The following is a 23882-nucleotide window of genomic DNA, read 5'->3' as shown; positions in this document are numbered from 1 at the left end:
GGCCTGGGCCCGGGTCCGAGGGCTCGGGGAGAGACCGCCTCTGCCCCCCTGACCGCATGTGGGGCCCGCGCCCAGGGTGCCTCGTCCAGCCTGGTGGTGAAGTTTGCTGACACGGAGAAGGAGCGAGGTCTCCGCCGAATGCAGCAGGTGGCCACCCAGCTGGGCATGTTCAGCCCCATCGCCCTCCAGTTTGGAGCCTACAGCGCCTACACCCAGGCCGTGAGCACAGCCCCTGGCGCCGGCCCGTCCCCTCTCCTCCTGTGTCCTGCCCCCACCCTCCCAGTGCCCAGGCCCGGGGTTGGGCAGGGAGCCAGGCAGGGCCTGGGCCCACGCTCCTCTCCTCCCTGCCCCCAGCTGATGCAGCAGCAGGCGGCCCTGGTGGCGGCTCACAGTGCCTACCTCAGCCCCATGGCCACCATGGCTGCCGTGCAGATGCAACACATGGCCGCCATCAATGCCAATGGCCTCATCGCCACCCCCATCACCCCGTCCTCAGGTAAGGTCCAGGCAGGGCTGGGCTGGGGGAATGGGGCAGGGCAGGGGAGCCCGGGGGGTGGCTGGGTCAGAGAGCAGCCTGTGCCCTCCCTCTGCCCGCGGACTTGCTGACTGGTTCTCTGCATCTGTGTGTGTCGGCTCCTCTGCTCTGTCTTTGTCACTTTCTCCTCCCAGGAACCAGCACCCCTCCTGCCATCGCTGCCACGCCTGTCTCAGCCATCCCCGCCGCCCTGGGCGTCAACGGCTACAGCCCGGTGCCCACCCAGCCCACCGGGCAGCCTGCCCCTGATGCTCTGTATCCCAACGGGGTTCACCCCTACCCAGGTGGGGGGTCTCTGCTGCCCACCCCTCTCCCAGCCGCCCTCCAGCCACCCCTCCCCGCCGGCAGCTGTGACATACCTGGGGTTAGAAGGCCTCCTGCTCTGTCACCCTGGGCAGGGGAGCCAGGGAACTGAGGCACAGAGAGGCAAAGGGACTTGTCCAGGGTTGCACAGCCAGTCAGACTCAAGTCTTGCTAATGTCAGGGGAGCCCGTGCATGCCGACCCTCTCCTTTCGTACCCGAGCCCGGCTGAGGCTCGGGTCCCCACCTGCCGGCCTCTGCTCTGCTCTCTCCAGCCCAGAGCCCCGCGGCCCCCGTGGACCCCCTGCAGCAGGCCTACGCGGGGATGCAGCACTACACAGGTGAGCCCGCCAGGCCTGGCCCAGATGGGAGGGATGAAGGGCGGAAAGAGGCCCAGGAGCTGGGTCTGGGGCAGCTCCTTCTCTGACACCTCTCAGCCCTGCCAACTCCTTTGCCTGGGCCAGGGGCAGGGAGACAGGGCTGGCGGGGAGGCCGGGGCCAGGGCATCTCAGGAGCCCCAGGAGCTCTCTGTCTCCCCACCCAGCAGCCTACCCAGCAGCCTACAGCCTGGTTGCGCCTGCGTTCCCGCAGCCTCCTGCCCTGGTCGCCCAGCAGCCCCCGCCTCCGCCCCAGCAGCAGCAGCAGCAGCAGCAGCAGCAACAACAGCAGCAGCAGCAGCAGCAACAGCAGCAACAGCAGCAGCGGGAAGGTGCGGCCTGGGCGGCCCAGCTGACAGCCTTGGGGATGGGGTGCCCTTGTCGAGGGCTTGGACTCCCTCGTGCCTAGTCCAAGCCCAGCTCTGGCCTGTGGGTGGGGAGAGGTGGCTGGCACCCTGGCCCCTGTTGCCGGCCAGAACTGAGGGTCCTCCCAGGACCTGCTCTCCCCGGCCTTTGCTCCCGAGTCTGTCCCCCAGGCACCAAGCTCTTCCTGTCTGTTGCCACCCAGGCCCTGACGGCTGCAACATCTTCATCTACCACTTGCCCCAGGAGTTCACGGACTCAGAGATCCTCCAGATGTTCATCCCCTTCGGCCATGTCATCTCAGCCAAAGTCTTTGTTGACCGGGCCACCAATCAGAGCAAGTGTTTTGGTAAGAATATGATGAGCTGAAAGATAAATTATGGCACATTTTTGCTAAATTCCAAAAGAGGACAAGGCCTGATCCACTTGAAGCACTTATAGTTGCCGTGGGCCCAGTATTTGGAATCCAGTTTGTCCGAGAGTCAAAACCCCCACCATTTTTTGCACAGCGGACACCCCTCCCAGCTGCTGCCCAGGCCTGTCTCTTCTCCAGAAAACCAGGGTCCCCTTTTCCCTTACGACCCGGTAAACCCGCGCTCCATGCGGTCCGGAGGCTCCGAAAGGGGATGTCTGGTTTCCGAAAGGAAGGCTTAGGGAGTCGGGTTAGTTGCCTTCAGGCCTCTGCCTGCAAGGCTCAGGGGAGAAAGCCAACGTGCTTGTCCTCCTGCTTCGGAAGTCCTTTAGGGTCTGGAAGCGGTGTTTTCGGGGCGGGGGGGAGGCCAAGGAAGGGGCTCCCCCTCAGAGAATGCTGGGAAGAAGGTCCCAGTGTGAGTGGCTGGGCTGCTGCACTCTCTCAACGGTCCATCGAGGAGCCTGCCTGCCTGCTGTGTGCCGGGCACTTTTCTGGGCATTTAAGGGGCCTGCAGGCAGCAGGGTGGTGCTGGGAAACGGACGTGCACAGGAGGGAGGGGTGGGCTGGGCCGGCCTTATGCCCCTCTCACCGCAGGCTTTGTGAGTTTCGACAATCCGGCCAGCGCCCAGGCTGCCATCCAGGCCATGAACGGTTTCCAGATTGGCATGAAGCGCCTCAAAGTCCAGCTAAAGCGGCCTAAGGATGCCAACCGGCCCTACTGAGGGCCCCAGGTGGGTCCTGTTCCTGTCCTGTGACTTCTCCACAGCTGGGGACTGTGGTCTGTGTTCTGGGCACACACTGCACCAGGTCCTCCCTCAGACGGCCCCCCCCTCCCCCACGGCCTCAGGGATGCTCTGCCTCTGGTTGTTTTTCAATCATCCAAGTCTCACCCCCCAACACACACACACACACACACACACACACACACACACACACACACACACACAGTGACCCGAGAGAGCGCAAAGCCTATATATCTGTGTGCACTCCCCAGGTCTTCCCTAATATCTGGTCTCCTTTGTCTGCTGTGTCCATGTGTCTGTGTGTGTCTCTGGTTTTCCTTTGGGTTGGAGTGGAATTGTGGGAGCAGGGTTTGAGGAGGGTTGTAGACTCACTGGCTGCTGGAATATCGATTCTGAGGAGCGGGACATGGGGTCCCGGTGCCCTGGACTCCAGGTGATTTTCTATGTGGCCGTGGACCCATGGGACAGTGGAGAGTGCACAGAACAGACTGGGGGGCGTCCCAGCCTCAGGCCTCCTGGGAGCAGCTGTGGTTCAGGTGGCGGAGGCTGCAATGCTGGACTCCTGTGAATTTCCCTGAAGGGGCCCCTCCACCCCATAGCCCTCCACCCCCAATCTCACGGCCTAGAGCTGTGAGCTTATGTTACTTTTATATTGTTTAACCTCCTTTGGACCAAACCCCCGAAAAAATACAACCCAAGGACAATACCCACATTTTCTGTTTCTCCCCCTTTCCCCCCAATCCTGGCTGCTTAACTCCCCCCACCCTGGGGGCCCCCAGCCCAGGGCCCGTGTCCATTGTCGGCCGAAGCCCCCATCCCCGGACCCCTGCTCCGGGCCCCTGTAAGTTGCATGGAACGAGCGTGTTGTCTTTGGAGCCGATTGTTTGTTATTTGGGGAGGGGGCCGCGGAGGGAAGCGCCCCCAGCCCAGGGTCAGGGCCGGGGCAGCTCGCGGGACGTGCTTGGTTGACAGTGGTTGGTGACTGTGGTCTGTGTTCTGTGCATTTCTTCCTGGCTTCCTTCGTTCCTTCCCGAAAGGAATGAGAGCACTGGGGGCCCTGGGCTCCCCCGCCTGCTCTGCCCTCCCCTTTGCCCTCTGCTCTCTCCTCAGGTGTCTGTCCCAACACCGCACCTGCTCCTCTTCCTCCGAGTTCTCTGCCTGCCTGTCTGCTGTCTGTCTCCTTGCCTCTCCCTCTGGTCCCTGTCTGTATCTTCCGATCTTCCTTTTCTCACGGGCTGTTTGAATATTTCCTTCCTAATATCTTTGGTTTCTTGTATCATCTACCTCCCTCCCTCCCACCTCCTCCATCCCTGCCCCTTGTCCAAAGGCTGGGGGGCCGGATGGTTCAGTTTGGACTGAGGCCTTTCTGCTGACATGCCCTCCTCAGCCACTCCAGCCGCCACCTCCCTCCTCGCCCCCCCCCTCTTCCCCCCAGCTGTGACCTGGGTCGGCCTTCTTCCCTGTGGCTTCACCATGTTTCCTTCCTTCACAGGTCTGGAGGCTCCACAGGAAGGGGCTCACGCCTGCCTGGCCCCAGCCCCCTCCGCACATCTCTGGGCCTCGATTGGGCTCTGGGGGCACAGGACACACCCACTCCTGCCAGCCGCCTCTCCGCAAGGGCCTGTTTCCTCCCAGGTGCCCTTTTGGCCTTTGTGAGGGAGCAAGAGACAGGCCTGAAGGCTTGGGGTACCTGCCTTCTGCGGGGCTCCTGTGCCAGGCCTCCTGCGCCCAGCTTTCACACCCGCGTCCCCACCAGGGGCCTGTTCTATCTGAGCAGCGGGAGGGCCGCGGGGCTCCCACATGCTCCCCACTCGCCCGCCCCAGCCTCTTCCCCACATCAGGGGTTTCTCAGAAGCTGGTTCTTGCTCCGTGCCACCCTGAGCTAGAGGTAGGACACCCCTAAACCCTGGGCTCCCAGCCCTAAAACTCACTGCCTCCCTAAGGGCCCCCTCTAAGGAGGGTGTGGGGGAGCCCTGAGGGCTGCCTCTCTGCCAGTCAGCCACAGAGACCCTCCTCCTTTCACGAGGAAAAAACCTCCCCGAGCCCCTAAAAATGTTTACAGTCTCTGCTGGTCCCTCCATGTAAATACCACCACCAGCCGTGTGTGCGTTACCCAGCCGGCCCGGCCCGGACGCTGCCATCTCTCTTCGGGGAGTTTAGACAATGTTCCCCTTGGATTTCTTCTCTCTTGATTTCTCCCTTTGCTTTGGGGGTCATTGGGTATTAGGGAGGAGGGGTGTGGGGAGGGGTAAAGGGGTTTATTACCTGGTCATTTTCTTTAGGAAGAGGTTTTAGGGGAAAGAAGTGGGGGTGGGGGTGGGAGTGGTACGGGGAGACCAGGGCGTCAGTTTCAGACATTTCTCTATGCTTAACTTATTTATTTATTGCATTTTACTTTTAAAGAGTTCGTCTTTTCTGTCTAAATAAAGAAAAAATATTAAAAGCATCAAATAAGAGTCCTGGAAGGCTGAGGGCAGGGGCTGGTGCACGCTGGGAGGAGGAAAGCGAGGTTTGGGGGAGGGGGGCTCTCAGAAAGGGCCGCCCACGCCTTTGCCTGGTGCCCAGGCCTCCAGCCCATGACCCACGCCCTCACCCTTCTCTGTGGGGCTTAACTCTGCAGTGCTCTGCGGGGCGGGCGCCGAGGGGAGAAAGGTCAGCAGGCCCCTCCTGTACCCTGCCTGGTCCCTCCAAAGGCAAGGACTTCCAACCTGCCCTGCACTGGCCAGCGGGGACCCGGGAGCCAGCTGTGCCACCACCATTACAAAGCATTTACTCTGAATGTGTATTTCCTCACTTAACCTCCCATCATCCCTGTGAGGCAGGAAGTAATGTTACACACAGGAAAATGGAGGCTTTGGAGGGTAATCAGCTGCCCAGAGCCATGGAGCTGCGGGCGTTGAAACCAGGTGTCAGACCCCCAAGCCCATGATGCTCCTCTCACAGGTCAGCCACCTGGGCTTTGACCGGGGACAAAGGCTCCCGGGAGCAGGCGGAGGACTGTCTGAGCCGGAAATCTCTGGGCTCCTGGACTCCCTGTGACTGCCCTGGGGCTGGGCCAGGCGCTCACACAGGTTGTCTGGGGCCGTTTGCTTCTAGGCATCTTCTTACCACCCACCCTCCTCCTGTTCCTGCTTATAAACGTGCTCACCTTCCCACCACCACCTGGCTACCACCTGGCCTCGGGCCACAGCTGTTCTGTGAGAGGAGTAACTCCCACCACCCACTGCACCTCAGCCCATACGTTGGCCTCCTCTTAGAAACTGCCCCGCGCTAAGACGTGTTCAAGAGCAGCACCATGTGACGTGCTACAGATTCAGGAGGGCAGGTCTCCTGGCTCGGAGAGATCAGGGATGGGGCCTGACTCAGAAGGAAGAGAACCCAGTCAGATTCTTACCCAGGCACCCGGCACCGATCACTTAATTAAATAGAGGGTGTGTGTGTGTGTGTGTTCGTTCAGAGACGGGAAGAGGTGTGTGTGAGGACAGCAGGAGCTGCTACTGACATTATGAATTTCCCCCTCAGCTGTCTCTGTGACTTGGCAACAGTTTCTGGGTCAGGACAGAAAGACGGAAGGGCTTTTAGCCCAAAGGGCTTCTCCCAGAGGGATTTACTGGCTGGGGTTCGGGCCGCGGGGCTGGCATATAACAAGGGGGGGGAAGTGTCCTCTCTCCTGGCCCCCTCCGGGTCTCAGGGCCCACCCGACACACACACTGAGGAATGCCTGCATTGATTGCTGCCCCTGCTCCGAGCTGTGCCCCTCCTGGCAAGGCTGCAGCCAGACTTTCTCCAGAGAAGCAGTGGATAATCAAGGATGAATGATGGGGATGAAGGAAGCACAGAGGAGTCTTCTGGAGGAAACAAACGACTTTTGGGCAGGAATTCTCTAGGTCCTTTGACAGCAAAACGTAGGCGGCCATCTGAGACAGAAAAGAGGCTCCTGACTTGTTCCTTGCACCAGCGGATTTTTCAGGCACGCTGGTTTCAAACAGAGCAGGGAGGGTGTACAGCAGGGATGGTTCTGTTAGCTTCAGTAATAAAATGGGACAGAGGACAAATAGGGTGACAACAGCATCACCTCACTTCAGACCAAGCAAAATGAAACTTAGCACCAGTTTCTTCTCAAATAATCGAGGTGCTGCTCTAACGTCAATGGCAACATAGAGAAGAGGGAAGGAAAAGAACTTCTCGAGGCAGAAGAGTGGAGTTGACAGGTTAATAGCAGGGATCAGGAGACGCCTTCCAGGAATAGAAACGAAAAGACATCTAGAAAAATGTCCTCACTCAGGGGGACTACAGGTGATAGGGTGGTGAGGGAGTCTGGATAATTCCTTCGAGAATTCCCATTTCCCCACCTATAGTTTTAGAGTTTTGGCTCAGTGGTGGAGCATCAACCCATGAACCCATGAACCAAGAGGTCACAGTTCAATTCCCAGTTAGGGCACATGCCCAGGTTGCGAGTTCGATCCCCAATGGGAAGTGTGCAGGAGATGGCCGGTTGATGTTTCTCTCTCATAGATGTTTCTACCTCTCTCCCTTTTCCTTCCCCCTCTCTCTAAAAAAAATCAATTAAAAAAACATACCTAACAACAAATAAATACCTATCAACAAGTGAATCTAAAAATTAAGTCAGAATAAACTGGTGAATATAATAGAAGCGGGGGCATAGAAAGGGAGTGAACTGTCAATTCTTGGGGGGAAGGGGTGTGGGGGGTGCGGGAAGAGATTGAACAAAAATCTTACACCTATGGATGAGGACAGTGGCAGGGGGTAAGGGCATGGGGTGGGGTGGGAACCAGGTGGAGGGGAGCTATGGGGGAAAAAAAGAGGAACATCTGTAATAATCTGAACAACAAAGATTTATTAATTAAAAAACAAAAACAAAAAACATACCTATATATATAAAAGCCTAAGCAAACGAATGACCGGTCACTATGATGTGCACTGACCACCAGGGGGTAGATGCTCAACGCAGGAGCGGCCCCCTGGGGGTCAGTGCACTCCCACAGCGGGAGCGCCACTCAGCTGACTGACAGGCATCAGACACTGGGCTCATGGCTGGCAAACGCAGCTGCGGCAGCGTGAGCCTCTCCTATCTCGCAGCAGCGCTACAGCGTGGCGCCTGGCCTGGGCTCCTCCCCAGCCACCTGCCACTTTGCACACTACTACGTCCAGATTGCGAAGAGGGCACAGACCAGGCTGAGGGACCCCACCAGTGCACAAATCCGTGCACCGGGCCTCTAGGATATACATAAAATAGGAAAATGACAGTCTATACATGTTGCTGGGGATTGGGGACTAAGATGTGTCCCAAGGATCCTGCCAGGATCTATCTGCATAAGGTCGAGGGGGGAGCCCTGTGAGCCAACGTGGGTTTTGTGCAGGCTGGCACAATCAGCTGTAGTCTGAGGGAGAAGGAATCTTCAAAGGAGCCACTGAACACAAGGTTAGACCAGAGGCCTCCCAGCTTCTCCCCCTCCTCCCCCATCACCTGCCTTCAAAAGATCACTCGTTACTTGGGATAACTGGTTAAATGTTCCTTCCCGTTTCCAGGCTGACCATTCTAACCCAAATCTCAAAGGTCCCTCTACACTGCTTCCCACACAACCCAAAGGATTTGTAACCTAGGAAACCAAAGAATAGTTTCATCAATAAATCAATTTATTTAAAAGAATATGTTACAATTAATTACACTAAGTGACATTACCAAACAATTTTAGAGTGGTTAGCTCTAGAACCAGGAATGAAAGAAACACTGCTAGCCATTATGTGTCTGTGTATTTTCTCTTCACATTTCTTAAATCACAAATAAAAAATACAAGATACTGCAGTGAAAATACAATTAGAGTTTCTCTCAAATAAATTAAAAGTGTGCATGGCCTGGGGAAAACTGAAGCCCAGCTCACTGGCTTAAAAAGGGAGCATGACATAAAACTGGTGTCGACTTTAGCAGCTGGCCGCGTGCCTCGCCCCGTATCACTCCCCTCGTCCACTCCGATCTCCCCGAGCCCTAAGCTTCCCACACACCTGAGATTATTGCTGAGGGAGCTGATGTTGTCCTGGTGAGTGAGGCCCGGCATGATGTGCTTGGGTTTAGGAGAGGGAGACAGGAGGTGGGACTGGACGATGAGGTGCTGAGCACACCCGTCGCCTCTCCTCTCTCAGAATTCAACCACACCAGCCTCCCTCCAAAAGGAGGCTAACGTGACACATGGATCTGGTGCATGCTGGGAGTCCAACAGCACAGACGGGCCCTCCTGCGGCATCAGTCCACCAGCGCACACTGGAGAGACGGGAGGGCACAGCAGTCCCTCCAGGTCTGGGGACTTCAGACCAACCAGGATGCAGTCCCTTTTAAGAAAACTGCCTCCTAGGAGCCAGACCCATGAGTTGGCAAATTCTGAGGTGAGAGAGAGGTCCACCTCCTGCCAATGCCCTATACTGTTGCTCCAAGCATTGGGCTAGGAGCTACAAGAGGGGACAACCCAAAGCTACTGGCCTGGGTAACTAAAGGATGAAACCAGATGGGCCAGGCATGGGGATGCTGAACGCTTCTCTCATTCCTCCCCGAGAGCTCCCTCCAGGCCTATGAGTTGCTCTGAGCACTCACCTGTGCTGAGCTCAGGCCTAGGGCAAGGGGAGGGCAGAAGATAAAGAGCAGGAAGATAAAGAGCAGAGCCCCAAGCTTGGCCCCAGGGAACCTTTCTGTGGGGACAGGCTTCACGGGGCCTGCACTTTCTCCCGATCAGGAAAAAAGCGGAGCTTTTACCAAAGAAGATAGAAACTGAGTGTGGAGGGGCGGACGACAGGAGACCAGGAACATCCTGCTGGCTCCGCTGGGGCAAGGCAGGGGGAAGGGGAGCCCTTCCATTTCCCAGAGACAAACTGCAAAGGAAGCCTCCCTGGGCAGAACCCAGGACCAAGAAAGGGAGCAGGGATTAGAGAAAGGAACGCAGAGAAGGGGAAAGGAGTGTCACACTAACACTGCTTCATGCAAACAAGAGCTGGATCCCCTGGAGCTCCACTGCCAGCCCCTGGCCCCACTGCAGGCGGCCTGCTGGGGGTGAAGAGAAGGCGCTTCCCCTGTCCCCGGGGCTCCCCCACCACACGGCAGCTGGGTGGTCAGTGCTACAGCCTCAAGCAGGGGCTGTTCCTACAGAGTCTGCCAACAGACCGCCAACCTGAGGGGTCTTCACCCACTCTCCAAAGCACCAAGTGAATATGCCGGAAAGGGGACAGAGCAGCATCTGTCCACCCTAAGGGGCTGCCACGGGGCCTCCTGGATTTGTTCATTCCTAGCCCACGATGAGGGGACAGGGGCAAACGGCTGCGATTTTTTGTAGTTTGAACAAAGCTGGTGTCAAAAGCCTCTTTAGCATCTAGGAGTGGAAAATCAACGCATCTTCTTTCCAGGGTCCTTTGGCTCATTATTAAATTCATTGCAGCCAAAAGAAGTTAATCCCGTGACAAAGCCTTCAAATCAGGGATCACCCTCTGCAACTTTCAACACTCAGCATTCACATGTTTTGCACTCTGATTCCACCTGGGTGTGGAGCAGGGGAGAGAAGATAGGCCACCCGTATGATCCTATGCTCCCCTGGGGCCAACAGCTGCCAGGATAACAGAGTGAAAGAGGATTCACAATGATCTGCAAAAACAAGTTATAAAAAAAGAAACTTCAAAGCACCCCAACACTGCTCAGGGGAGTTGACTACAACCAACTATGGTTGCCTCCCAGTTAGACAAAGCAAAAGATGCCACCCTAGGGCGGTTTTCGTTTAGAAGGTGGAGAAGGGAAAGGAAAAGGTTCAAAGATGTGTTTCCATTGCACCCGAGCCTGACTTAGAGCTCCCAGTGCCATTATCTGAAGACAGAGCCCGAGGGCCGACCATGTTGCCCTGCTCCCGTCAGCCCTGGCCCCCATCCTGGGGTGTAGCTCTTAGATCTCAAAAGGTCCACCTGCAAGGTCAGATGAGATCTTTAAGGGACAGAAAGGTTTTCCTTCAGTCTCCTTTCAATTAAACCATATTCCCACTGCTCCTCCCTGGGTCCTGGGCTGGCTTGGATGGATGCGGTTTGGTTCACACAGACCACTGACCCATTCCCCGTTTCCCCAAGGCCTGGGGACACTGTAGATCCCTCCCACAGCCGTTTCAGGAAGTCACAGAGAACGTAATAGCTATGGGTGGTTACTGGTCACAAGTCGAGTAGGGAAAAGCTTATGTACATTGGGCATCTCTGCCTTCCTTTCCCCTACCTCCGTCCAATCTTTGTGCCGAAAGGTATCAACGTTAACTCTGGCCCCTAGTCCTACCTCTGCTTCAGAAAAGCAGGGAAATTACCACCAGGAAGTGTTTCAGGTTCCCGTGGCATTAACTTCCTGAGCTCCCCCTCCCATTTGAGACCAGTTGAGGGAGAGCACACAGGGACCCTGGGGAAGCAGGAAGATGTGGAATGTGGCTAGAAAGCCATGAGTGGGGGAGTCGGAGATGGGCCAGGAAAGATGTCTTGGAATAAGAGACCACACCCAGTCTGCAGACGCCCCTGCAGACCGCAGCCTGCTGCCCTTTAGGAACACCCCTCACGTCTCCCCAACAGCTTCTTGGAAGAAAAAGAAACCATGCTCCTTGCTCCTCAGACTCTACAGTCACACACGAGCCAGAATCCTCACTCCAAACAAAAAAGGGGGGGAACCCAAGCAGGTTGTAAACGTTTCGAGTCCTTCATGAGGAGAGGTATTTTCCCTGTAAATTTTTTTTTCCTTTTTAAAGTTTGTTTCAAAAGAAAGAGAGCAAGAGAGAAGTCATGAATTCTAGTGAAAGGTGTGTAAAAACACAAGCTAAAAAAGGTACTGCCATCAATATGAAATTTAAAAAGAAATATATATATGTATATACGTGCAGCTAATCTGTGTATATATAATTTTTACATACATACATATATATGTATGAACAGTGCAAATGGATGGAGTTCATAGTTCCAGTCTTAAAAATATAGTACAAGGAGAGTCTGTTGGTGCGAGGCCCAGTGAAAGGACAAAGACACCTTCGGCGAGTTGGTTGGGCTCATTCCTGTTCCTATCTTAACTCAGGTGACTCCTGGTGCTGACCCATCTGTTGTTTTCTACCGGCTCAATTCCAGAGACATGAAATTCAGAAGGATTATTATTATTTAGCTTAGGGCTTTTGAATATAATGACTTTTTTCCTTTTCCTCTTCCTTTGTGTTAATGGTTACTCTGTCTGACATGGGAGACGAAGGGGATAAGAGGATGGAGGTGAAGAGAAGGGAGGGGGTGAGGGAAGGCTAGGTGGCCACATCCCTCTGCTGTGACCGCGCCATCTGGAAAATGTTCTGAAAGAGAAGAAAGGAGAGTTATTGGGAAGCCTTCGATGTCGACATCCCCTCCCATCTGGAGACAACCGTTCAAACGGAATCAGAAAATGCACGACTGGATGACTCGATCGGATGGGCCTCTTCCCACTATAACTTCCCATCTAGAATCACAGCCTTTTAGAGCTGGAAGGGACCTTGGCTATTAATTATCTGGCTCAGCCTTCCCGTTTTACACATGAGAGAAAATGAGAAAACTGGACTCTAGGGAGACTGATTTGCCCAAAATCATAGAGGAAAAAAGCCAGGAGAGAATCCAGACCTGGTGCCCAAAGACCAGTGTGCTTTCTACTATACCAAGAATATACATTTTCGTGTTCCTGACGCTACTGCTGAACCTCGGAAACATTTTCTTTGAGACTAAGTAGCTAATTATTCAGACTCTTCCTAATTCTGTTCCTGCACTGGCACCCAGACAGCAGTAAAGCAGGGCAAAGACCTGCCCACACACACACACACGCGCATTCGTGGTCAGCCGGGACAGGGCGGCTAAAACCGAGGACAGCTGCCCGTCTGGGTCAGGAGCAGCATGGAGGGTACTTTGATAAAAACAGGCAGAGGAGGATCCATGAAGTCATGAGAGACGAGATAGCCTGCAGCCAATGGCCAGCCTCTAGACCAGGGGTGGGGAACCTTTCTTCTGCCAAGGGCCATTTGGATATTTATAACATCATTCACAGGCCATATAAAATTATCAACTTAAAAATTAGCCTGCTATATGTGGTCAAACATTTAATTAACTCACCCCTTAATGACTTGGCAGGGCCAGACCAAATCATTTTTCGGGCCATATACAGCCCATGGGCCGGACGTTCCCCACCCCTGATCTAGACAAAGGAAGAAGCAGGGCTTTTCACACCGTCTGTTCAGCATCCAAAAGCTAACCCTCTCTGGAAGAGTATCCTGGCTCACATGGGGTCGTCAGCCTAACCAACAGTCCCAGAAAGATGGAGATGGAGGTAAGGGGCCCAGGTTATGTGGCCCTAGGCTTATACATTTTAAACAAACAAAGATGAAATAATCAATTCAAGTTTGTTTAGAATTACCTCTTTTCTCCACTTGAGCTCACAGAACACCCTCTCGAAGCATTCGTGCATGTAGTTGAACTGAAAAAAGAACATAGCAACATTCACTGACGTTGCAGGACCAGGTACCACAGGGCCATCCATGCCTTTGAACTTCTGCCCTGAGCCACCCAACCTTCCAAACTTTCTCAGCCGAGAGAAAAACCCTGACAAGCCCCACAAACCCATAAACCCAGGCCTGGCTCATCTACGATTCTCTGGCTCCTCCTAGCGGTAACTGTGAGTCAAACGGGATGTGAAATTGCCAATCCCAGTGGGGCCTCAAGGGAAGACAGGAAGAACCCGGGGCTCTAGAATTCAAACAGGTTCGGATCTCACACCCACTGCTCTCTCTGCAGCTCTCTCCACGTAAGCATTTAGTTCAAGAACTTGAAGCCCAATCTTCTCTCCCCAAGCATGCTTCCCCGTCTACCACTCACATATGGTGTGAAGATTTTAACCCATCGAGGCTTCTTTTCTCCTCGTGCATATTCAAAGCAGAAGGCCATTCCTTCTTCATCTGTATCCCATCGCTGCATTTCATCCCATTCAAATGCTATTACCTGGTTCTAAACAACCGAGAACAAGAGTGTGAGTCTGAGAATGCGGGGAAGCTTAATAAGGGTCTGAACCGGGCAGCAGAAGAGAGATGAGTGGAGATGTCTGCATCACTTCAGGGAAAAGATGACAAGAATAAAGGTCAGTGTAACATGTGAAGGTGGGGACCAGTGTGAATCCAGTGCGTACTTATATACCCCAGTCAAACAATTTTGACATCATTCCACGACCAGAACTAAAACACAGCAAGAGAGTGAGCGTCAAAGTATCGCCAGGGTTCCTAGCCCCAGCCCCATGCTGAACTCTCACCTCCAGCTGTCCCTCCTCAGTGCAAGCATGAAGTTTAAAGTGCGTAATGCTGATGGCTGTGATCACGTGCCCCTTCCTCCTGGAGTCACAGGCACAGTGGGGAAAGATGATTTCATTGTAGCCTTCACAAGTTCTTAGCATGTTGAGGTACTAGGGAAAAAAAAGGAAGGGAAAGCATGTTACTATGGAACTCAACCACCGTGAGGAGCTGCTGAGAGGGCACAAGAACACAGAAACTTCTCGCCCAACAACCCAAAGACCTTGCCTCTGGTCTCACGCCCATCCCTAATTGGGACAGGACTCCAAGATGATCCTTTATGCCACTTCCAACCTCCAACCTTTCTCTACTTAGAAAAAGATATGCAAACGAAGCCAGAAGAGACACTAACCAAAACTGCTGGGACTAGAAGGGAACTCACAATGCCACTCCGACCCTCTATTTTCACGGTACCTAAGGAATGGGAATCGAATCTATCCTTATAATTAGTGCAAACGAAGCCAGAAGAGACACTAACCAAAACTGCTAGGACTAGAAGGGAACTCACAATGCCACTCCACCCTCTATTTTCACGGTACCTAAGGAACGGGAATCGAATCTCTCCTTATAATTAAGGAAAGGGGCTAATGTTTCTCCCCAACTCTTCTCCGGTCAAAAGTTACAATGAACTCAGTGATGACGACTAAACTGCCTGAGACTTTCATGCCACAGGTAACAGTAAGGGGTAAGCCAGATTTAATTTCTTGGTTACTGACCTTTTCTCTTCTAGTCCCCAAATCGGCCCCACCATCCCCTCGGTCTCCTTAAAAAGCATCTGGACCCAAATCAAGTGACAGGCATAATGCTATAAGCCTGATCTAGAGGTCTCTCAACTACTGACTCTAACTCAACTCTTTGTCCTTTCTCCTCTACAATTAAGGCTGGCCTCTCACTCAACTCACTATTTTGAGGTAAGAGAGGGGAGAGTAAAAGAAGACAAGTGGGAAGGAGAAGAGAAGAGAAATAGGGGAAAGATTTTAAAAAAAAAAAAAGACTCATGGACTCTGACCGGGTTTCCTCTCAGGGGCTGCCCGAGAAACAAGCAAATAGCCTTGCATATCACACAGGAAGAACAGGGAACACTGGTGATGTGTGTGGAGTGTTGGAGAGAAGACGAAGGCATAACACCCTAATAAATTTCAGTTAGACGGGTGGGGAGATTAGAAAAAACCAGAGATGCCCTGTGCCTTACAGAGAGAAGAGACATAGGCACAAAAAGGATCCTAGGCAACCTCTGACTGGTACCAATGACTGGCACCTAAAAGAGTTGCTACTGACACCAGGGACAGGAAGACTAGAGCACCCAGGGAAAAGGCACACCACAGGCTCCCTCCCCCACTTTCTATTTAGTTCTGCTTAGGTAAAATAACAGCAACTTGGAAGGGGAAAAATTATTTTATTTATTGTTTTTAGTCCTCACCTGAGGATAAAATTTTTAGGACTGAACCCACAACTTAGGTGTGTGCCCTGACCAGGAATCGAACCCGAGACCTGTCGGTTTATGGCAGTGGTCGGCAAACCGCGGCTCTCGAGCCACATGCAGCTCTTTGGCCCCTTGAGTGTGGCTCTTCCACAAAATACTACATGTGGGCGCGCACGTACAGTGCGATTGAAATTTCGTGGCCCATGCGCAGAAGTCGGTTTTTGGCCTGGGTGAGTCTATTTTGAAGAAGTGGCATTAGAAGAAGTGGGGGTATGTTCGCTGAGGTCAACCCCTCAGATTGAGGACGTTTTTAGCAAAGGCCAGCTTAGGAGTACCCTAATTAAGTTAATAACAATGTACCTACCTTTATAGTTTAAGTTTAAAAAATTTGGCTCTCAAAAGAAATTTCAAACGTTGTACTGTTGATATTTGGCTCTGTTGACTAATGAGTTTGCCGACCACTGGTTTATGGTGATGCTCCAACTGAGCCACACCGACCAGAGTACAAGGGGAAAAATTACAAAAGGGTAGCAAGAACACAGGGTTAGGGTCAATTCAGAAGTGCCACAATACTCCATTTGCATAATTTTTCGTCTCCCACTTCCCCTTCCACCACCCTATTCCATCCCTCTTTATCACATCCTTCCTGGATGTGTAATAAATATGGATACTGCTTGGCCTTGCTATTGGCATGATGAGCAGAAAGAAATCCAGGCCATTATACTTGGGAAATATGACAGGCAGTATCATAGAAGAGAACTTTCCTGGAGCTATAAGAAGCAAAGACTGGGACAGGAAGCAGTACAGAGGGGTGGTCAAAAGCCTGGGCTTGAATCCTGGCCCCATCACGTCCTAACTGTTGGGCAACTACTGAACTCACGCAAATGATTAAACTCCAAGGAGCCTTGGTTTCATCTTCTTACTAACAGCCTATATCAGTTATTTGCAAGCATTACAATATTTAGTGCATAATTAGGTATTCAATAAATGACAGCTTAAAAAATAATTTTAAAGGCTCTGTTATCTTTAGCCAGAGGATTCAACTATTTTCTCTCTCAAGAACGCTTGGCTGCCCTAGCCGGTTTGGTTCAGTGGATAGAGCGTCGGCCTGTGGACAAGATGGTCCCAGGTTCGATTCCGGTCAAGGGCATGTACCTTGGTTGCAGGGTCCTTCCCAGCCCGGGTCCTGGTCTGGGCTCATTCAGAAAGCAACCAATTGATGTGTTTCTCTCACATTGATGTTTCTCTCTGTCTTTCCCTCTTTCTTCCACTCTCTGTAAAAATCAATGGGAAGCCCTAGCTGGTTTGGCTCAGGCATTAATCAGCCTGTGGACTGAAGGGTCCCAGGTTCGATTCTGGTCAAGGGCACATGCCCAGGTTGCAGGCTTGATCCCCAGTAGGGGGCATGCAGGAGGCAGCCAATCAATGATTCTCTCTCATCATTTATTTTTCTCTCTCCCCTTTCTCCCTTCCTCTCTGAAATCAATAAAGATATATTTAAAAAAAAAAATCAATGGAAAAATGTCCTCCAATGAGGACTAACAGCAACAACAAAAGAATGCCCTGTGACCCCAAGCAGAGGAACCTGGGGCAGGGGCTCCCTCTTGCACTTTGTACAGCTCGCTTCCGGGCCTCTTTGCTGTGTTGATAAGCAACTTGACCCTGGGCTTAATTGGGAGGGAGTTCTGTCTTCATACCACCACCCAACCCAAAGGCAGGGATCCGTTTGTAGTTTTTGACAACTAAGCATTTCTCTTCTGTACAGAATCCAATAAACACTTCCTTTGTCTTGCACCTTAAAAAAAAAAAAGCCCTGAGAAATGATATGTATGGAAATTACTTTTAAAAACTCCAGGGGGGAAAGCACATAAGTGAGACAGATGAAACATGAATGGCAGGAAGTTGAAGGCTCTTAAGTTCGGAGGCTAAATGTACTATTCTTTCAACTTCTTTATATATTTGAAAATTTCTACAATAAAATGTTAGAAGAAAAAAGAAAACTTCCCTGCAACCAGGCCTGCAGCTCTCACTTCAGCCTTCCTCCTACTACAGTCATTAGAAGCGTTCTGCATGCTCAATAAGCAGCAAATTCTGCTCAAAGATGCTTAAGAATTCTGCAAATGCCAGGTGTCACAGTCTTGAGACTAGTTCTGTTCATGTACTTCAACAAAAATGGCTTTACATATAACACATTTGCTGAGAGTTCTCTTCTTTGAGAGGCAACACTCCTATTTAAAAAATATTTCTGCCATATTTGGATTACCATACAGATTTTTTTAAAGAGGGAGAAACCTGCAAAGGGAGAAATTAGGAAAAGACACAGAAGCGATGTGGAGCTCTGCGTATCTTGAGCTCTCGCTTTGTGACTTTGCATAGGTTACTCCAGCCGGGCTTCCCCTCTGCCGTCTGGGAATAAAGGACACAGCCGCCACCCGCTTTTCTCTGATGTAGGAAAAAACACGAGCTTTGGAGCCAGACAGACATGGATTCGAATCCTAGCTCTCCTTCTGACGAGCTTTATGATCTTGGGTAAGAATCTTCCTTCCTTAGACTCCACCCCTCCTCTGCTTGGTTGTTATAAGGAGGAAACGAGAATGTACACATAGTGTCCAGAACAGTACCAGACGCCTAAGATATGCCCTCTCTATCCCCTTTGAATAAAAAAAAGCGGACTTGTCCCTCCATATTCAGAAATGTAGTCCTTGAAAACAAAGGACCTTCAGGGGAATCCTAATGGCATAGTTATAAAATAACCTGAGTGCAAACTAAGGGCACCCGTGGCCTTAATGAGACGACAGAGTTTAGTAAAGTTTCACTGGGGAAACTTAAGGTTTTCAAGATTCTCGGGTCAGGCAGCGTTTCTCAACTGTAGGTGGGCAATCTCTACATTCCTGGACTTGCACGAAACATAAAGGGAAGAAAGATTTAAAGTTTATATACACCCAAAATTTCCAAAAGAAAAGTAAATTTTTGTTTTCAAACAGATTTATTTTAAACACAAAATTTTCCTGTCCATTCTCTTCTCAGATTAAATTTTGAGTAAATATGTATCCTAAATAAGCTTCCTTGATTCACATACCACTCAGATGGTGGCCCACATTAGACCAGAGAAAAAGAAAGGTATGGCATGGGGTATGTGTGAATGTTGAATATTTAGCAAGGTAGGTCGATACAGGAATAGGACACATTAAAGCAGGGACTCAGTACTCAACAGAGCAGAACACTTTAGGTGAGTGGGTTAAGGTCCATTCCGGAGAACTCTCTGTCTCCCAAACCACCTGCCAAGGGTCAAACCAGGGCTAAGACTGAAATAAGTGCTTGAGAGGAACCTTGGGAGCCAACTCTCTCAAGCCCCCGAAGCAGCTTGTTCCAGAATCACCAGGGTGCTTCTGTAAAAATCTTAACAGAATGCCTAGGTCCTATCCACAGAGATTCTGGCTTAGTAAACGGAGGCGGGTCAGACACCTGCACTGTGAGCAGGCTTCACAAGTGAGTCCCATCAAACAGAGCTGGGGACCACACGCTGAGAAACACTGACTTTCACATTTACTGCCATGTGTGAAATCACTAAAAATTATGTTGAGAAACACTAATAGAAATTTCTTATTTGTCAGTTCAACAATGGCAAAATCAGGCTATTCCAACATAAGAAAATCTTAAGTTCCATATGTTTGCTGTTTGTGTAAGAGTAAAAAAAAAAAAGAAAATATAAAATCTCTCTTGCACATCACATTCTCAACCATCCAAATCTAACTCTGTAAGTAGAAAACAAAACAAAAAACATTTTTTATCACACTGGATCTTACAAACTATGGCAAAGATAAGAGCTGTCCTCTGTATTTGGAAAACAAGGAAACTTACACAAGACTTATTTATCTATCAAGAACTCTAGAGTATTTCTTAAGATTCTACTTGATAGCTGGCAATCTAAACATCCCATTTTATAGAAAAGAAACTAGAACTGAGAAGTCTGTTGAATTGTTGAGGTTCTCACAGTGATCTGACCTACTCTAAGGCCTATCAAGCATCCTAAGTTGCTATAGATAATGTATCAAGACTTATGGGCTCTGAAGGGTCCATCTGAATTGAAGTTTCAATGTACTGACCATGACCACTAAGTTAATGTCTTTGAACATTACTACTTGAACACATGAAATTATCCTATATAATAAAAGTGTAGTGTGCAAATTGTCCCCTCGAACGGAGGTCGTCCGGGAGTTCAACCAGGGGGTGGGGCCGGCCAGGGGAAGGGAGGGAGGCCCTGGTCAGCAGCCGCTAGGGACCCTACCAGTGCATGAATTTCATGCACTGGGCCTCTAATACTTAAATAAAATTCAAACTTTAGTGGGATTTTCTTTAAAATCTGACTATGGTATTATGAGGCTAGTATACACTTGTATGTTGGTACTAGGTTTTCAAGACAATAGAATTCCATAAATGTTTAAGCATATTTTATACTCAATTCCAATGACCCATGGAAAACACATCAGTGGTCCAACTGTATTCCAGTTCTTAATGGGTGATTACAAGATACAAACTTGAATTTGAAAATGATTTCATAATAGATTAGTATGCTTGTTAAATTCAGATTTTCTATATTTTGCCACAGAACAATACGAGACTATTTATCTAGCACCTCATACTGTGCCTGGCACACATTCGGTGCTTAACAAGTACTTCTGGTAAAATGTGTAAATGGATGATAGTGTGTTTGGAGTAGTACTACATGTGCAAAAAACCAATATGTATTCTATACTGGTATTACCAAAGGCCCTTATGAAGTTACTCTAAATCCATTGGCTTTGGAAAAAGCAAAGAACTACTGCAGAGGTTGATGGTCCTTTAGTATTTGGCCCTTTTCATCAAAAAGATGCAGTGGTATTGGTAAGAATCATGCATTAATATGTAAAAGACAATGCCATTATTTTAAAGAACAGGAAGCTGAGTTTTAAAATCCTGTCTCCCACTTATTAAAATTCCCTTAAACATTAAAATTCAACAAATTAATATAGATTTGATTTAAAATACTTTTTGTTGCCTATTTAGTCTATTGGTATGTAGAACATTCGTAGATAGTTTCTTGATCTTTGGCAATTTACTTTTCATTGTATAAGTGAGAAAATAACTATCCCAGCTAGACATAAGATTATGGGCTAAGCCTCACGGCTAATTTGTATATTCTTATTCCAACCCAATTAATTTAGCCAGATGAAGATTCCTTCATAAAAAGTGCACAGAAGGTACAGAGAAATTCTAGTGATTTATAAGAATCATTACCATTGCAATTACTGCCTTGTGTGAAATCCTGAAAAATTATAATTAGAAAAATTTCAACTATATATGAATTTGCTAAGAAAAAAAATTTAAAATTCTATGAGTGGAAGTTTTGTAAGTGTTCATTACAAATTTTATTTTTGACAATTTCCATCCTTGTATATATGGCAGATACAAATTTAAAACTAATTTTAAAACATTTAAGGAGTATTCTAGGCAGCCCTCTGAACAGAACTTTATGATAATAAAAATGTTCTATATCTGAACTGTCTAATACAGTAGCTACCAGCCAGATGTGCTATTCCACATTTGAAACGTGGCTAACGCATCTGAGGAATTGAATTTTAAATTTTATTTAATTTAAATAAAGTTAAATTTAAATGCCACATGAAGATGGTAGCCATCGAATTGACCAGTACAGCTATAGCATATGATACTAACCAAAAGCACTACTGCGCATAAATGTTTAAGCAACTGCAGAGATTGAAGTTATAAAAACAAATGATTTTGCTACCGCTAAATCACAACAAAAATAATTTCTAATGTAAAAAACCTAATAGCAATTCTTACGGAATCTTATCTTTATCATATTAAATGTTTTGCACATCTTTGTTTTAGATTTTTTTCTATCAAAAAGAATTCCATTTGGTTAATATTTATAATAAAGTTATGTATTTATATATAACAAAATAAGCTCTTTGTGGGCTAAATGGAGGAACACCATGGACTTTATGTCAAGGCCTATATCCCCCTCCTTTTTAAAAATTAGTTAAGCCACTGACCAGGTTGCAACATCTTTCAAAAAAGATTGGAACAACAGGTTTAAGAGATAAGAGGAGTTATTTTCTAAAGAGATTATGGGGACATAAACCTACCATGACCATTTTCCTTTGTTCATACAGCTTCTGTAATTGGTAGGACTTTTCCTCTGCTTTGATGTAGCCTTTTTTCACATCATCGACAGCCTGTCACCAAAACAAAGGCACGAAAGAAAGAAATGTAAAAATCACTATCAAGTACATTCTTAATAGAAATAGAGACAGATTTATTTTCAGAATAACTTTTATGCATATGGACCATCGCATCACTGGTGCACTCTGCCACCTGGATGTATTTACTGGAACAAGCAGCATGTATGGAGTGTCTGGTATGTATTCAAGGATTGTTCTAGGCACATGAGGAATCTGGTTTCTCATGTTAAGAGATTTAAACTCTGGTTAATTTATATATATGTGCAACAATTAGAGAACATTAAAAGATAGCATATAATACTGTATTAAAGGTAATAATGAAACAACAAAAATGTGTGGTGTAGATAGTAAGATACATGCAGTCAGAACATGAGAGCTTCTTGCTAACTGTAGTTATCAAGGAAGTCTTGGTTGGGCCCACGTTGAATAGAAGAATCTACTAGCTATAGTCAGGAAACAGGGATGGGTTTGAGCTTAAATACATTCAGGAGACAAATTTGCCTAATCTGAATAAAGGGAATATGGTTAAGGGACAATGAAAGATAATGCACTGGAGGGATAGGTTAACAGATTAGGAAGGACCCTAAAAAGCAGGCACAGGAATTTAGACTTAAGGACAGTAGGGAGCGAAAATAAGCAATTTAAAAAAATTTTTTAAAGGAAGATTGATTTGTATATGAGTGTCAAATGAATTAAGCTAAGGAGAGAATAAAATGAGAGACTGACAATGTTGTCATACTTTAAGCACGAAATGAAACAAGACCTTAAACTAGGGGAGCAGCAACTGGAAGAGAAAGTGATAAATCTGAGACCATGAACCAAAAAAGCCCCCAACAAGACCCGAAACAAGCATGAAGACACTTATTCTAAACAACTTCTGGTTTGGCTAAATGAAATATGCATCCCCTTTCAAACCTCATTCCACCCCAATAAAAATGTTTAAATCCAATAGGAGGAAAAACTGATCATTGGGAGAAAAAAAGAATAAACAGAATCATTTGTCCAGGGCATTCAGAATATAACCTCAGTGAGTTACTGCAAGGACAACTCTATGCTGGCACCCACTTGAACTCTTATCAGAAGACTGCCAACTTCCTTAAGGTAGAAATCATTCCCATACTCTTTTAAGGGGAAAAAACTTGTATAACAGAGTGAGTTCATTACTGAAGTCAAAAGAATAGTTCAATTTCTAGGTATGTCACTTGAGTAAGTCATTAAAACCCTCCCAAGTCTTTTTTTTTTTTTAATATATTTTATTGATTTTTTACAGAGAGGAAGGGAGAGGGATAGAGAGTTAGAAACATCGATCAGCCGCCTCCTGCACACCTCCCACCGGGGATGTGCCCGCAACCAAGGTACACGCCCTTGACCGGAATTGAACCTGGGACCCTTCAGTCCCCAGGCCGACGCTCTATACACTGAGCCAAACCAGTGGGTTAACACTGGTCTTTAACACAGGAATAATACTTATCTCACACGCTCTATCCACTGAGCCAAACCAGTCAGGGCCCCTCCCAAGTCTTTAACACAGGAATAATACTTATCTCATAGGTAGACAACAAAATGAGATAACAAATGTTGAGTTTCATAAAGTGTAGATAAATAGTTACTATTATCATTGTTATTATCGTCATTTAGTTGTTAAGTTCTAAGAACCACACATGGATATTAACGTCCAGCCTGGGACTGCCTAACGGAAGGATTATGCCCATTCCTCCCCAATCCTAGCCATTCAAATGAGGGCTCCCTTAGGCACAGAGGATCTAGTCACAGAGATCAGGATGCTCAGTAAGAATGGCCACACAATGTCCTGAAGAACCTGACCACTTGTGTGTGTTTTATTTAACCATCAAAAGACATGACTGCTCCAGGCCAAATTACACCAATTACTACTGGAAAGCTGGGAGAGAAGTAAAGAGGAGAAACAAATGCTGGTCTACCTATTTCGTTTCCCATGTAACAAAGTGTTATTTAGCTAAGAGAAAAGGCTTTTCTGATGAACAAATGAAAATACTGTATTTGTTATTATTCATATCCCCAATACCTAGGACTGTATCTGACTTGGAATAGCACTTAAATATTTGAACATTACCCTAGGACAGAAGTGGGTCAGAGTGAACATCTAC

At 48.7% G+C, this 23882-nt stretch overlaps 2 protein-coding genes across 4 annotated transcripts in view; one reads left to right on the top strand and one right to left on the bottom strand.

Annotated features, from left to right (window-relative positions):
* The window catches only part of CELF3 (CUGBP, Elav-like family member 3), a 13955-nt gene extending 8907 nt beyond the window's left edge, over positions 1-5048 (top strand). The window contains exons 6-13 of one of the 3 annotated variants that reach the window (XM_014528673.1): positions 76-219; positions 355-496; positions 670-819; positions 1112-1177; positions 1381-1545; positions 1782-1925; positions 2583-2719; positions 4224-5048. In XM_014528673.1, the coding sequence (XP_014384159.1) occupies positions 76-219; positions 355-496; positions 670-819; positions 1112-1177; positions 1381-1545; positions 1782-1925; positions 2583-2710 (939 nt within the window). In that variant the 3' untranslated portion in view covers positions 2711-2719; positions 4224-5048. The remainder of the gene's footprint in view (positions 1-75; positions 220-354; positions 497-669; positions 820-1111; positions 1178-1380; positions 1546-1781; positions 1926-2582; positions 2720-4223) is intronic. The other 2 variants (XM_014528672.1, XM_005880616.2) reach the window with 2 other exon arrangements.
* Positions 5049-8366: 3318 nt separating this feature from the next.
* The window catches only part of SNX27 (sorting nexin family member 27), a 33678-nt gene continuing 18162 nt past the window's right edge, over positions 8367-23882 (bottom strand). Inside the window, exons 7-11 of the mRNA XM_005880615.2 lie at positions 21661-21750; positions 14052-14201; positions 13625-13753; positions 13167-13226; positions 8367-12081 (exon numbers count right to left, since the gene is read on the bottom strand). Coding sequence (XP_005880677.1) covers positions 12034-12081; positions 13167-13226; positions 13625-13753; positions 14052-14201; positions 21661-21750 — 477 coding nt within the window. The 3' untranslated portion in view covers positions 8367-12033. The remainder of the gene's footprint in view (positions 12082-13166; positions 13227-13624; positions 13754-14051; positions 14202-21660; positions 21751-23882) is intronic.

Source organism: Myotis brandtii, unplaced genomic scaffold, assembly GCF_000412655.1.
Source record: "Myotis brandtii unplaced genomic scaffold, ASM41265v1 scaffold643, whole genome shotgun sequence".
Classification (NCBI taxonomy): domain Eukaryota; kingdom Metazoa; phylum Chordata; class Mammalia; order Chiroptera; family Vespertilionidae; genus Myotis; species Myotis brandtii.
The sequence above is the reverse complement of the archived record's forward strand: the minus strand, read 5'-3'. Positions and strand labels throughout refer to the sequence as shown.